At 36.5% G+C, this 13,437-nt stretch overlaps 3 protein-coding genes across 3 annotated transcripts; 2 read left to right on the top strand and 1 right to left on the bottom strand.

Moving 5' to 3' along the window:
• Positions 1-54: 54 nt before the first annotated feature.
• Positions 55-1,672, top strand: LOC136811692 (ubiquitin-associated domain-containing protein 1-like; the record flags this gene model as incomplete). Its single annotated transcript, XM_067068319.1, is given in 2 exon segments — positions 55-266; positions 774-1,672. Coding segments are annotated over 2 exon segments (800 nt in total), but the record flags the coding sequence as incomplete, so codon positions are not given.
• A 1,599-nt stretch (positions 1,673-3,271) lies between these two features.
• On the top strand, positions 3,272-12,993 carry LOC136811673 (uncharacterized). Its single transcript, XM_067068300.1, has 4 exons — positions 3,272-3,380; positions 10,892-11,059; positions 11,472-12,149; positions 12,674-12,993. The coding sequence occupies exons 1-4, from the start codon at positions 3,329-3,331 to the stop codon at positions 12,943-12,945; spliced, it is 1,170 nt and encodes a 389-aa protein (XP_066924401.1). The 5' UTR covers positions 3,272-3,328; the 3' UTR covers positions 12,946-12,993.
• Positions 8,635-10,179, bottom strand: LOC136811691 (cytochrome P450 4V2-like; the record flags this gene model as incomplete). Its single annotated transcript, XM_067068318.1, is given in 1 exon segment — positions 8,635-10,179. A coding segment is annotated over 1 exon segment (1,517 nt), but the record flags the coding sequence as incomplete, so codon positions are not given.
• Positions 12,994-13,437: the final 444 nt, after the last annotated feature.

Below are 13,437 nucleotides of genomic sequence, written 5' to 3'. Positions count from 1 at the left end.
ACATCTGGGTACACATTATAACACGACTATTTCTAGCTCCGTATTCATTTTTAGAGGAAGAAAAAGGCTCAGGAGCCACCAGTCCACCTCTTGGCTTCGCTGGCATGTTTGATTTCTTCGGTGAGTTGAAGAGAATCTTGGTATCGTTAACTGAAGTTGCCAGTCTGGTTCAACATGTTAATTGCGAAGAAGGAGCATCCTCGAGTTCTGGTGGAGCCTCCTCAACGAATAGCGACGAAATGGATACCGAAGATATCGAAATTAACGTAGGTTTTAAATTGAAGTCAGTTTTGTTGATCCCAGGTTTACTGGTGAAGGTTTCATCTTTCAAGACTCTCGTCTTGGAGGCTCGAATACGGTTTCCAACCGTGTGATTGAGGTCATGTCATCTGAAGGGAATTAATTGCCATCTGAGGGGGGTTGGGTACTATTCTTCACTGTATGTGGGGAGATATTCAAGCACTTTTCGTGCTTAATGTCATTCAAATGTCAAGGTATATAATTACATGAAACGTGAAAGACCTCGCGAAAAATTATCTTGATTCTTTTTTTTTAATGGACCTTTTCATAAATTACGTCATGAGCAACGCTTACCTTGTTTTCAAAATATTGCTATGGTAATCGATTCCCAGAGGAGTTCATAAAATATTTATTATATTTATAAGGGTACACTTGAAGACTCAAGGGATTTAAAATTGCCTTGGTAGTAGTTTCAGAATGATTCAGTCGTTGCACTCAAAATGATGAAAAGACCTATTATTCTTGTTTTTCAGGTTGACCCCTTATGTTTACAAAAACTACTAGATATGGGTTTCGAAGAAGTACGTTCGCGCAAAGCATTACTGCTCTCAAAGATGATTCCAATGCGTGCAATGGAATGGCTTCTGGAACATTCGAATGACGAAGATATTGATGAACCGTTAACTTCCGATGAAATTAATACTCTAGCGGCTGAAAATAATCCTAACGTCAAACGAAAACGAGTGCCCGGTCGAAAGAAGGAATTCATACCGTACCCAAGATGTGTCTCGAATTTGAAAGAAATGGGATTCGAGGAAAAAGACATTGTAATAGCGTTAAAGATTTCGTCTAACAATCAAGAACGTGCCTTAGATTGGTTGCTAGGGGATAGACAAGTTCCTGACCGTATCCCTGACGACGGGCTGGACCCAGACTCCCCGTTGTATAGCGCCATTATGGATCATCCAGTCGTACAACTTGGGTTAACAAATCCTCGGATTTTACACGCTTTTGAGGACATGCTTGAAAACCCTAATAACAGCGGACAGTATATAAATGATCCGGAAATTGGACCGGTATTATTGCAAATTTCAAGAATCGTTCAATCGTTCTCACGATAGATTTTTTTCAATATGAAATGTTGATTTATTTTTTGAAATCTTACAAAATGTTGAAAATTTCCATCATTTAAAGAGGGATCATATTTTAATTTTTTTATACCTTGAAAATTTGTTTTTTTACATCTTTGTCCATCATCGATTCAATTATAATTACAGTATAAGAAATTGTGTTTTCATTTTAGTTTGTTTTATTCTTGTTCCAGATTATTGTTGCAGTTTTTAGTTTTTGTTTTTGAAGGTTTATTTTGAGTGTATGACACTTTTATTTCATGTTATTTGGTGTATTTGAAATACCGATGAATTAATATCAATGATATCTCTATTTTTCGTTTCCATATCAAATGTAAGAAGGAGAAGTTGCTCATTTAAAAATAATGATCAGAGGGTGATATTATCATCGCCAGGGCGAGTCCCAGGCCCTTTTGAAAAGCATTTTGAGAAAAGTTGAGTCTATTTAAAAAAAAACCCACGGGTGCTCTTCAATAAAATCGATTTGACCACACCCAATAAATTAAATAATAAATCAATAACTGGCGCATCAAAACTCAGTGTAAGACTTTTTTTGAAGGTAGTGCCTACAAGTTTTGAATAAACCTGTCTGTCAGTTTTAAATAAACCTGCGAGATTTCAAAAAGGTGGTGAAATGGCCAACTGACGGTATGTGCGGCGAAAAATTGGCTTTTAGAATCGCACCCTTACAGTAAAGAAAAAAATCGGTGAAATTCATACCCGTTCAGTACATTTTCAACTCTTTTAGAGCAAAAAAATCAATATTTTCGAGCAAAAATTAGCAATTTTTCCTGGATTCGCTGAAATTTTCACCCCGGTCAATTTGCCCCTCCCCCCTCCAGGTTCAGACCCAACCCAAATATACATTTCCAAAATTATCTTTTTCAGGCTTTTTGAAGTGTTCGATTAAATATGACACCCACGAGTTCTGTTTATGTAGTCAAGGGCAATTTTTTCGTTTTTGGCTAGGTCTCCAAGTCACCTAAGCCTGAATTCAATGTCAAATAAAAAGGTTTAGTAGATTTTTATTTTGAGTGTAGAAAACGAACTCAATGTCATCCTACGATCCAACTGAGGAAAAACAAACAGTCCTTTAAATACGTTTAATTGGCTCGAGAGCTAAAGAAAGCTCAATTGATAAAAGATTATTGATTGGTTTTAATGAAATCAATATAAAGATTAAGAATTTATGAGTAAAATGAGAATTATAAAGAGTTTCGCATTCCTAATTAGAAATAGGGATTGAGCCGGAACAGAATATGATGTGGAGATTTTCATCCTTTCATGTTTGACCAAAGATTGAATTTTGAGTCGAAGTGCATTGAAGTATAGTTCAATTATTGAGTAGATTGTTGATTTTGGAATCGGATAATGCAAGCAACCCAGAATCATTTGCACCGCTTTTTGATTTTATTAATTGAAGTATGAGTGAGCACTATCGAAATCATGAGAAAGAGGATGACAGAACTTGGTTCGAGTTCACGGACAATTGTTATTGCTAAAGCTCCTTAGGTTGACTGGATATGTGACAACTAGATGAGAATCTTATTACTTCTTACCGTCGTTTTGTATAAGATTCCCCTTTCCGTACTAAGATTCTTGTCACTTTTCCGGAACATTTCCGCTATTTTTCCTGGGATAACCAGCATGAAATTGGAAAAGGTCTGTTTCTAAAGGAACGGAAAATCTTATTGTGTTTGGCCACGAAACTACCTAACTTTCTGAAGCTTATATATATTTCAACTACCAGAAGTCCTGGTCTTTTTCCGCTAGAAAAGTGGCAAAGGAATCTTAGTGCGGAAAAAATAATCTTATACAAAACGATGGTACTACACAAATTCAATTCCAGCTAACTCCGATTCTCTGACTTTGCTTTACTCCTTGATATTTGTTTTAGAGAGAAGAATACTATAAGAAACTTTTCGGAGATTTGGTGTCCACGTTGGACGGAAGGGAGAATGCTAAAAATGGATTGTTTGATGTTAATACTTCTGGCTATTTTTACACCAGGTAAGATTTTTTTATAAATGTTTAATCTATTTCTAACCTAAATTTCTGGCGGGTTATTTCCTCATTCACTTTACCAAATGAAAATACCCGGCAGCCTTTGCAAACGTACATCCCTGAGCATGAAAATTACAAATTTCTTAGATGTTTCCCAGTTTTGGATAAACCATCTACACTACCGCGGGCGTCAAGAGAGTTTGCGTGACAAATAAAATTACAGATATGTTATGACGCGTGATAATGTGTCGTAATTACATACTTAACTAGAGAGAAAAAATCCACTTTCAATAATCTATTTAACATCGATTTTCCTCTTCTCCAAAATTTGAAAATTGATGATTGCAGTATATTGCAATTACAGTAGCGTAGACACAAAATTTGCGTTAGGGGGGCCCACATGTTCAGTATAAAGGAGGACCCACCATTGTTTAGCCCAACGGCCCCCCCGGTGCCTTTCCTTGTATTTTCGTTACTAGTCTCCACGTCGCCAAGGGTTGATAGGTGTGAAGAAAATCGTAGGAATAAAATGAAGCTGAAAATTCCAATGAGGATAGAGCTCAGGTTGTCTTGTTGAATTTGGAAGTTATAGTATTTTTTGGTAAAAAAAATCCAAATATTTCCTTTCCAAATGACGAGTTCGTTTTTCCAATGGGGATTAGTTTTGAGTTTGAAGACAAATTTACGACGAGTCTTTGATAGAAGCGTATTACGGTCAAACATTTCACGACACGTTGTCGCCCATTTTCAGTCTTTTGTAACAAAAAAAAACTTAAATTCTCATGACACGCGACCCTAGCACACGTAATGGAAAACAGTAAAGGGCTAATAAAACGAGCCGGGAAGTATCTTATCCATTTGGTGGACTAACTTTCTTGGGGTTTTTCTTGAACCTTATGGTAATAAGAATATTTTAAGCTTCTGGGCCACCTGGATTTCTCACCTGGGTATCCATAATGGCGGATTTTTGGTCATGTGACCCCCGTAGGCAAAACTGAAAATTCTTCCAACCCAAATATAGGCATATCATATATCAATCGATCGGAAATTTGATACTGGTTAATTTTGAGATACAAAGTTGGGTCTGAAAACTTTCCTATCTCGAGATATAAATCACTTTCGTTTTCTCAGGTTTGGCTGCAGTTGTAGGCGGGCTTTCATGGAGTGAGGCAATTCTTTTAGTCATATCTCAAGAAATATGCTTTTAAACATATCAAAATTTTATGTGCTCCTAGAAAAGGCATTAAAAATTGTTTGTGCAAATTTTCAAAAATTTTGCAGTAAAAATGTGTATTTTACAGACCAGAGTACAATTTTCTTACCGTCGAATAAAAGATCTTTTTCTCTCAAAATTGGTCTTTTTGTCTGAAATGAATTAGTGAAATGATGCTTAATAAGGTTTAGAGCCACTCGATTCTTCATATTATACTCAGAGAGGTACCCGGGGAATATATAAGGGCTAAGTGTGTCTGGTCAGCACTTTATAAGTATGATTTACGGTAAGACATGATCCCGAAAACGGTGAAATTTCCAAATAATTAATGAAAAATTCTCTCATTGCATCTCGACATTAAACGCGAACCTTCTGTTCTTTAGATTGATTAATGCAAAGAATTATGAATAATGTAAATTGTTACAGTGTGTATTTTACAGACAGGATTTAAGTGCTTCTAGGAGCTTGTCTTGTTCTAAAACGCTTTAGATTACTACAGAAATACCCGAACTTCAGAATTTACTGAGTTAATCCGTCAAAATTCGCCAATTCCTTAATCTTTATTGTTCATGCATGAAACGAGATTTAGAGGGCTTAGAATCTGTGTTGTCTGTAGGACCAAAAAACGTCGGCATAATATGGCTTCGAGAGGCGATAATCCTAGGCGATTGTAGGAAGCCTAGTGATGGAGCCATATTTGTGAACCTGCTTGGATCTATTCTGGTTACTGTTACAATTATAAGAGGCGTATAATGTTCCAATGCATCATTGTATATCCGCTTTAACTACATGAATGCAACACAAAGCCTTCAGCTAGTTGAAGAAGTCAGACTGTAGGAATTTTAACTTAAAGCGCTTTAAAGAAGTTATTGCCATATAAAATAATGGTTTAAGCTACATGTCCAAAATATCCCCGTTTTCTTACAAAAATCTAAGTATAATATTAAGAAATCTTGATTTTAAAATTCTTATTTGTTTTGGACATGGCTTGCTGATGGTGATCCCATTTTCCTTTCCCCTCATGAGGTTTTAAAGTTTTAGAATAATCTGGTCTCTGTGGCTTTGTCAGAACATTAACAAACGACTGGACATCCTTCTCCTTCGTAAGCACTGCTAGCTTCGTTGCCGCCTCGTTAAAACATAAAATGAAACAATAGGTTTTGATGATCTACCTTGGGAATACCTTGCTAACAACGTCAAAACTTACACAAAGTCCATGTTGTTCTACTCTTCTCCAGTCTTTTATCTATATCATAACAAAGATAACAGATGCGAAATCATCGTCATTTTTCAAAACTCCGATGAAATAATATCGAGTATATAGGATTGAGAGTATAGGATTCAAATTATGATATTCTTATGACACAGGCTCACAACTTTGGAATACTTTTTTTTTTCAAGTCAATAAAAAAACTAATAGCGCGTCGTCGTGCAAACGTCACGATTATTACTTCTCTCATTTGAGATTCCTTGGAGTTTTTACAAGATACTTCACTAATTGGTCATTTAAAGTGATATAGATGACGCTTTCTTTAAAAGTAATAAGATTCTTTTATTACATCTTAACGAACAACCAAATCAAATATGAGCTTGTAAAAACTCAGCTTGTCCCTCTCATTTGACCGAAATTCAATCCCACAATCCTTTTTAGTTTTAATTCAAGAGTCGTGAAATTTATTACTTTTTCTTTGTAACTGAGTGTAATTTGCGTGCAAGCATAATTGACGCAAAGGTTGACGGGATTGAATTTCGGTCAAACAGAAAAATCAATGTCTATTTTTAGATTCGCTACGGTATGCTATTGGAATGACAAAAGTGATTCAAAAGTATACACGCAGTTGAAATTCTCCATTTCAGCGTATAAAAAAAATTGAAAATAATTATTTTGTGACTTGAGAGTAACTAGCTGTATGCACAGCGTCGCACGCTGCGTGTCCCAATCCAGCAAATCACTATACATCTAAAAAAAACCCAACGGAAGAAACAGGCTCGGATACAGAGGGAGGCTATAACCAATGGAGGAGAGCGCACTTTATTATCGTATTACCTTATATGGAAACTAATTACTCTTCATGGATAAGATAGCCTACCTCCTGTATCCGACCCTGAAGAAAGATAGCTGCTGATTGATGATAAGATTTTGATTTTATAAAAGAAAGGAGAAAAAAGTTCAACGCCATGAAGAGGAGGCTTTGTAGAGCTTTGTTAGATTTTCGAAAACTTTTTATAAAACGTTGTAAACACACACGTTTTAGCATATTAATATATAGATTTTCAAACTATCAAGCTATCTATCAATCATTTTACCTAAGTAATTCAACGAAATAGCATTGTGACGGAATATCAACGGGTTTTTTATACCAATTTAAAAATACGGGCGGCAACGAAGCTCGCTTCAAAGACACAATGGAAGATAGACGTCCAGTTATGATTTATCCCATGTGAAGGCGCAGTAGTGTACCAAGTATTGACCGTCGTCTAGGAGATCAGGACTAACTCCAACTCGGTGCTGTGTTTCACTTAATGAAAAGTAAATGCTACTTTGCTAGGACCAACCCATACCATGAGATGGTCGTAGGGTGGACAGAAACTCTACAGGCCGTTCAGTGACTGTGCGAAAAATCTGTGCTAGTGTCTAGCAAGCTTGCAAGAAATAAAAACATTGGGGCTTTGTTCTTTTTTAGGAAAATAATTCAAAGTCTGACGTCTGGCGCATACAAAGCTATCATGGCTTAGTGGTCTCAAAGCCAGACTAATTTCACCAAAAATTTTATGCTTATGTAGCCACGCAGTTCTGGAAGTTCTAAGCACTTCTCGAAGTCTCAAAGACAGGCTAGACTATCTTCAATAATAAAGATATAGGAATTAGAGGATCTTGACGGATTTTACTCAGTAAAATTCTCCAGCTCGGGTTTTTCCGTGGTAAGTCTAAACATTTTAGGCCAATATAACCACCTAGAAGCACTTAATTCTGGTCTGTAAAATACACACAGCGATTTACATGTATTCTTGATTCTTTGCATGTGTCAAACTAAAGAATAAGGTTCAACTTTGTTTAATGTCGAGATACAATGAGAGACTTTGTCAAATATTTGAGTAACAGCTTGTAAGTTTTACCGTTTTTTGGATCAAATCTTACCAAAAAAACATGCTTGTAAAGTGCTGACCAGACACACTTAGCCCTTATATATTCCCCAGGTACCTCTCTGAGTATAATATGAGGAATTGAGTGGCTCTAAACCTTATTAAGCATCATTTCACTAATTCATTTCAGACAAAAAGACCAATTTTGAGAGAAAAAGATCTTTTATTCGACGGTAAGAAAATTGTACTCTGGTCTGTAAAATACACATTTTTACTGCAAAATTTTTGAAAATTTGCACAAACAATTTTTAATGCCTTTTCTAGGAGCACATAAAGTTTTGATATGTTTAAAAGCATATTTCTTGAGATATGACTAAAAGAATTGCCTCACTCCATGAAAGCCCGCCTACAACTGCAGCCAAACCTGAGAAAACGAAAGTGATTTATATCTCGAGATAGGAAAGTTTTCAGACCCAACTTTGTATCTCAAAATTAACCAGTATCAAATTTCCGATCGATTGATATATGATATGCCTATATTTGGGTTGGAAGAATTTTCAGTTTTGCCTACGGGGGTCACATGACCAAAAATCCGCCATTATGGATACCCAGGTGAGAAATCCAGGTGGCCCAGAAGCTTAAAATATTCTTATTACCATAAGGTTCAAGAAAAACCCCAAGAAAGTTAGTCCACCAAATGGATAAGATACTTCCCGGCTCGTACCTGTATATAAGGCGTTTTGGATGCGAGGCGTATCAGTGAAACTGGGGAGAGAAGTAGGCGGGTTTACTTTCGGTCAGTAAATTTACCTTTGGGCGCCAATCGTATCAGTCACTCTCACCCTGTAATGTCAACCTGATCCTAAATGTCTAAATATAGTGAAAATTCCAAATCCATAAGTGTAAAAGAGAGACTGTTATAAACTTTTGGTCTTCCAGCAACTAGGTAATATCATAAAAAATCATAAATTCCTTGGTTTCATTTCAATCTGAAGTCCTTCCTCATTCATCACTCCATGAATAACTCCAATAGTCTCCAATAAATCCTCCGCTCGCTGCTTGGCCACAATCTCGAAATTCAATAACAAATGATACAGGGTGCATTTCATCTCCATCATTGCAAAACGCTGACCTATGCAGTTTCTTGGTCCAGCTGAAAACGGTATAAAAGCGAACGGGTTCCAGTCGTGCTCGGGAGAAGCAAATCTTTCGGGTTTGAAAACCATCGGATCTGACCAGTTGTTTGGGTCACGCTGCATAGCTAATATGCAGATACTAAAAGTGGTTCCTTTAGGGAATTTCCAGGAATCAAAAACCATTTCTTCTTCGATTTCTCGGCTAACGATTGGTGCTGATGGGTGAATCCTCAATGTCTCCTTGATTACACATTCGACATACTTTAACTCCTTAACCAACTCATGTAGAGGGAGATTCAATTTTTCAACGTTTTTGACCTCCTCAAAAGCTTTTTGTTGGATTTCCGGATGTGAGCCAATCATGAAGAGACACCAACTAAGAGCTGTGGCTACTGTATCATAACCTGCGAACATAAAACCTTGCGTCTCGTTCAATACATCTTCGACATTTACTTCACCATTTTGTAATGATTTTAACAATCTATCTAACAAAATAATTTGCTTTTCATCTGACATGGGTTTCTCCTTTAGCTGCTCAATACGCTTCTCTATGATATTGGTACCAAACTTCTTCACGAAATCTAACGTCTCGTAAAATTCTTGACCGACTGGTGTGAACTGGAATGTTGTTTTATACCATTGCCAAGGGCGATCGTTGCGGTTTACAAGAATGACCAATAGGCGATCTATAGCTTTTAAGAATCTGAAAATGTTTGCTTGGTGTTCGCCTGGTGAATCCTTAACGGTTTCATTGTTTGCAACATCCAAAGCGATATCGATGAAGTCATTTTCCACACCCATGGATGTTTCCAATATGACACCGAGAGAGTAGGTTTTCATGACTTTAAACGCATTGAATGAATCTGGTTGTTTTTTCAAAGCTTTAACCAGGATTTGCGAATGTTTCGCCATAGTTGGTAGAAACTCTGTTAAAATGTTGAAATGAAATGAAGGCGTTAACAACTTTCTACGCCTTCTCCAAAACGCCCCAGTACTTGTGAATAAGTTCAATCCAAGCCAGTCATCAAACACCCAGTAATTAGAAGACTTTGTAAGAACTTTATTACTGGACATAATGGATTCGAATAGTTTAACATCCTTGCATAAAACATTCGGTCGAAGTCCGATCCAGAGAGCTGTGATTGGAGAACGGTCTAACCAATCCAAGCAAAGATGATGAAATTCGTTAGCTGTGAAGCCAATCACAGACGGTATATGTCCAAGAATGGGATATATTTGAAGTGGTATATTAGATATATGGCTCCACCGGCGTGTAACGTGCAACCAATAAAATTTCAATACCAGATATGCGAATAAGCCAAATGCAACCAGTTCAAATATCATACTTATTTTCTTTTAATTTTTTGGTAATTTTTTTAGCTGAAAAATATGAAAAAATAGATTATGAATACAGTGCACAGAAATGCCTAAAGATTTTTATTGACCTGAAACCAATAGATGGGAATTATATTGTGTTAGTTAACATAACAGCTCGAACTTGCACAAATTGCAAAAAAAAAAGGCAACTTGTTTTAAACCAACAAACACAAACTTTAAGAATATTAGTCAAATATTTTGTCATACAACAACTTCAATAGAAACATAAACACGGAATTTTATCATAAGATTTTAAAGATTTACATAAGAGCAAACCCAACAGTAATTTAGAAGGTTTGTGCTTTGACCACCAGCTTACCTGGGCTAGTTCGAATTAGCCCCGGGGAAAATAGGAAAATAGTTCCTCACAAAACCTAACTTACTTTACTCTCTACTTTCTGATTTCCAGACAATTCTATCTACGCCCAGCTGACACACAACGTTGTTTCAACGTTAATCTAACGTTAAATGGACGTTAAGAACATTAAATTGACGTTGAAAAAACCTTGTGTGCCAGCTGGGCGTTTTCTTAAAAGCTACCTGGTTATTCATATCTTAAACATATGCATACAAAAGAAATTCAAAATAGACAACTGTGAAGAATAAAGATTTTCATAATTTTCTTCCCCATATTTTTGATAAAAACCCTAGGAATCATGCAGCTATCTCGTATGAGGTATCTTAATTTCTCCTTTGTTACTTTTCAGCAAATGGTATGGGCAACGAATGGACACTTTGGGGTCCTTGGGGACCTTTCGACGCAACTTGTGGTCCACAGACAAGATTTCGATTGAGAAAATGTATCATTAAAATTCCATGGGACGAATGTATAGGAGATTCAATGTCGACACAAGTTATCAACAATATTCCATGCCGTAAGTAAAATCCGCAACTTTCAATTGGTAATCGAAGGAAGTCCTCCCTAGTACCCCTGAAGTTGAGGAAACGTGGAATATTGATCTGCGCTCGATATAGTAATAAACGCTTTTGCCTTGTCGGGGTTGGAGATTGTCGGGTATGTGCGGATTGAATCTCCAAAACGCTGACCTTTGCTTTATGGGGACTAAATTTTTGGTAAAAACGTGACTCTCAAAGAATCAATTTTGACCTTTTCTCTTCTTGATTTTTCGAGCCCCTAAAGAGACGGAAAATGTTAAAGAAAAACTTCACAAACACAGTACGTTTTCTAGCCTGGGTACCCCAGGGCGGGGGATATTTAAACTGCTATAAAATTAAAGCAAGAAATTCCATGACTTAATGACATCTACTTATTCTGTACTCGTTTAGCGACGACTGCTGTTCAAACCTCTTCACAAAAAGTTAAACCGTCAGAAGTCATCAGTGTCCCTCGACCTTTTACAGGTACAACAGCGGATCCCGTATTCAAAACAGAAGAGATCAAAACAACATTTAGACCTAGGACTACTTCAACAAAAACAACCCTAGAAACATCAACAACATTTGAAATCGTCGTACAAAAAACAGAAAGCAGCACAGTATCAATTACACCCTCGACTACTTCAACAAAAACAACCCCACAAAAATCAACAAGAGAATCAACGACTACAAACATGAGAAACAAGAGAAGCACTCTACCAACAACATTATCACTAATTACATCTACAGAAAGCCAATCAACGGAAACCAATTATCAAGATAAAGATATTTCAACGGAACAATTTCGAACTCTGATAACCACAAAAACGACAGTTCCATCAACAACTAAAATACAAACTTCGACTCCGACGGCTTCCACCGGTACTAGTACCCCAGCCAAACCTACTAAAGTTAAAACTCAACCAACAATCCGACCTTCGATTGAATCAACTGAGTGGTTTACATGGTCTTCCTGGAGTGAAAACAAAGGAAAACCTTGTGGCACATTGTTTAGAAGGCGTCACAGAGTCTGCAAGAAACCATGTGAAGAAGTACAAGAACAAGCAACGTTCAAACCTTGCAAAAAAGGTAAAACAGAAATTATTTATTCTCTGGATACACTCGAGTTAGTCAAGCAGAGGTAGAAGTAACCTTTTCAATAATGGGTCTATTATCTCCAGCTATAATCTGCAGCTTTATTTAAAATTTGAATGAAGAAAATTTTAAATGGGGCAAAAAATCGATGAGAAGTGGTATGTATCACTTGGTATATTTGAAAGGCTTTGCTATTACATATCGTCCCTCACATGACAAAAGGTTCAATCTCAAAATAAGTGTCTTGGAAAATTGGAAATCTTGTAATCCTGTTCTGCCTTTGAGATTGGCCTTTTTGTCATATGAAAACATCGACTATTCCTCTATATGAAAAAAGGGCAATCTCAATCTCAAAGATGACCACCACAGTAAAACTCTAAATTTCGTAAGGTATTAATTTTGAGATTAAACCTTAAGTCATGTGAGGGACGATATCCCTGTTGAAAGTCAAGGTTCCAGATCAAGAATTTGAATCTCTGGTATACGACGACCTTTCTTAAATTTCATTTGTCTTTCAGTTATCACTCAAAAGTTCAAGATCATTGAGCGAATCGTTTATCAAGATGAAATATCCGCAAGCAAGAAGATCAATGTTTGGTCTTTTATCCAATGTAAAATGAAATGTCAATTTGAGCCTTCGTGTAGGCAAGTCGCTATAAACAGATTAAAAGACTCTTCATGGGATTGTTATTTTATGAGAACTAAAAATGGGAACTATGGTATTGAAACATGGCGGAGAAAGAGAGCCTTCGATAATCCGGTGAAAGTGTTCACTAAAGTATTCAGGTGACAAAGGAGAACTAGAGAACAGAGATCATTCCAATGAGCCTTTTAACAATGTACTTCAAGAAACCAAAAGATGTACTTTTTTTAGCAATCGAAAGGATTTCATAGAAAAGTTGCGGTTGACGGTTTGCAATCGTTGAGTTTAAGGGCTAAAGTTGAAACTCTTGGATAGGAAATAAAGTCACTGACCGTATTATTTCCCATCTGAAACGCATCATTCACAAAAACGCCATGTTCATAATGAAATCCATCGCAAGATTTTCGAAAAATATGCTGTGTAAAAAAAACATGAAATTCAATTCTTTATTTTAAAAGTGGCGCTAATATCTAACGGCTCCATTTTTTTCTTGCTTGAGAAAGTTGAAGATCTTTCCAAACTCAATGACTGGCAACTTCCAACGAATTCGTACGTCCGAATTATTCACTCCATTGTCTTTCGTATCAATGTAAGGTTTTTTATTGTGATTCAGCAAGAGCAATAATTTTCATCTTCTAT

The sequence above is a fragment of the Clytia hemisphaerica genome, unplaced genomic scaffold (genome assembly GCF_902728285.1).
Source record: "Clytia hemisphaerica strain Z4C2 unplaced genomic scaffold, Clytia hemisphaerica genome assembly, whole genome shotgun sequence".
In the NCBI taxonomy this organism is placed as follows: domain Eukaryota; kingdom Metazoa; phylum Cnidaria; class Hydrozoa; order Leptothecata; family Clytiidae; genus Clytia; species Clytia hemisphaerica.
This window is presented reverse-complemented; position numbering and strand designations above follow the sequence as displayed.

What these genes read in the sequence shown, in the direction of transcription:
- LOC136811673 (XM_067068300.1), top strand. Translation starts at nt 3,329, where the DNA reads ATGCTAAAAATGGATTGTTTGATGTTAATACTTCTGGCTATTTTTACA. An exon ending in TCTGGCTATTTTTACACCAG is followed by an intron (nt 3,381 to 10,891) that starts GTAAGATTTTTT and finishes GTTACTTTTCAG; the next exon opens with CAAATGGTATGGGCAACGAA. An exon ending in GTTCAAACCTTGCAAAAAAG is followed by an intron (nt 12,150 to 12,673) that starts GTAAAACAGAAA and finishes TTTGTCTTTCAG; the next exon opens with TTATCACTCAAAAGTTCAAG.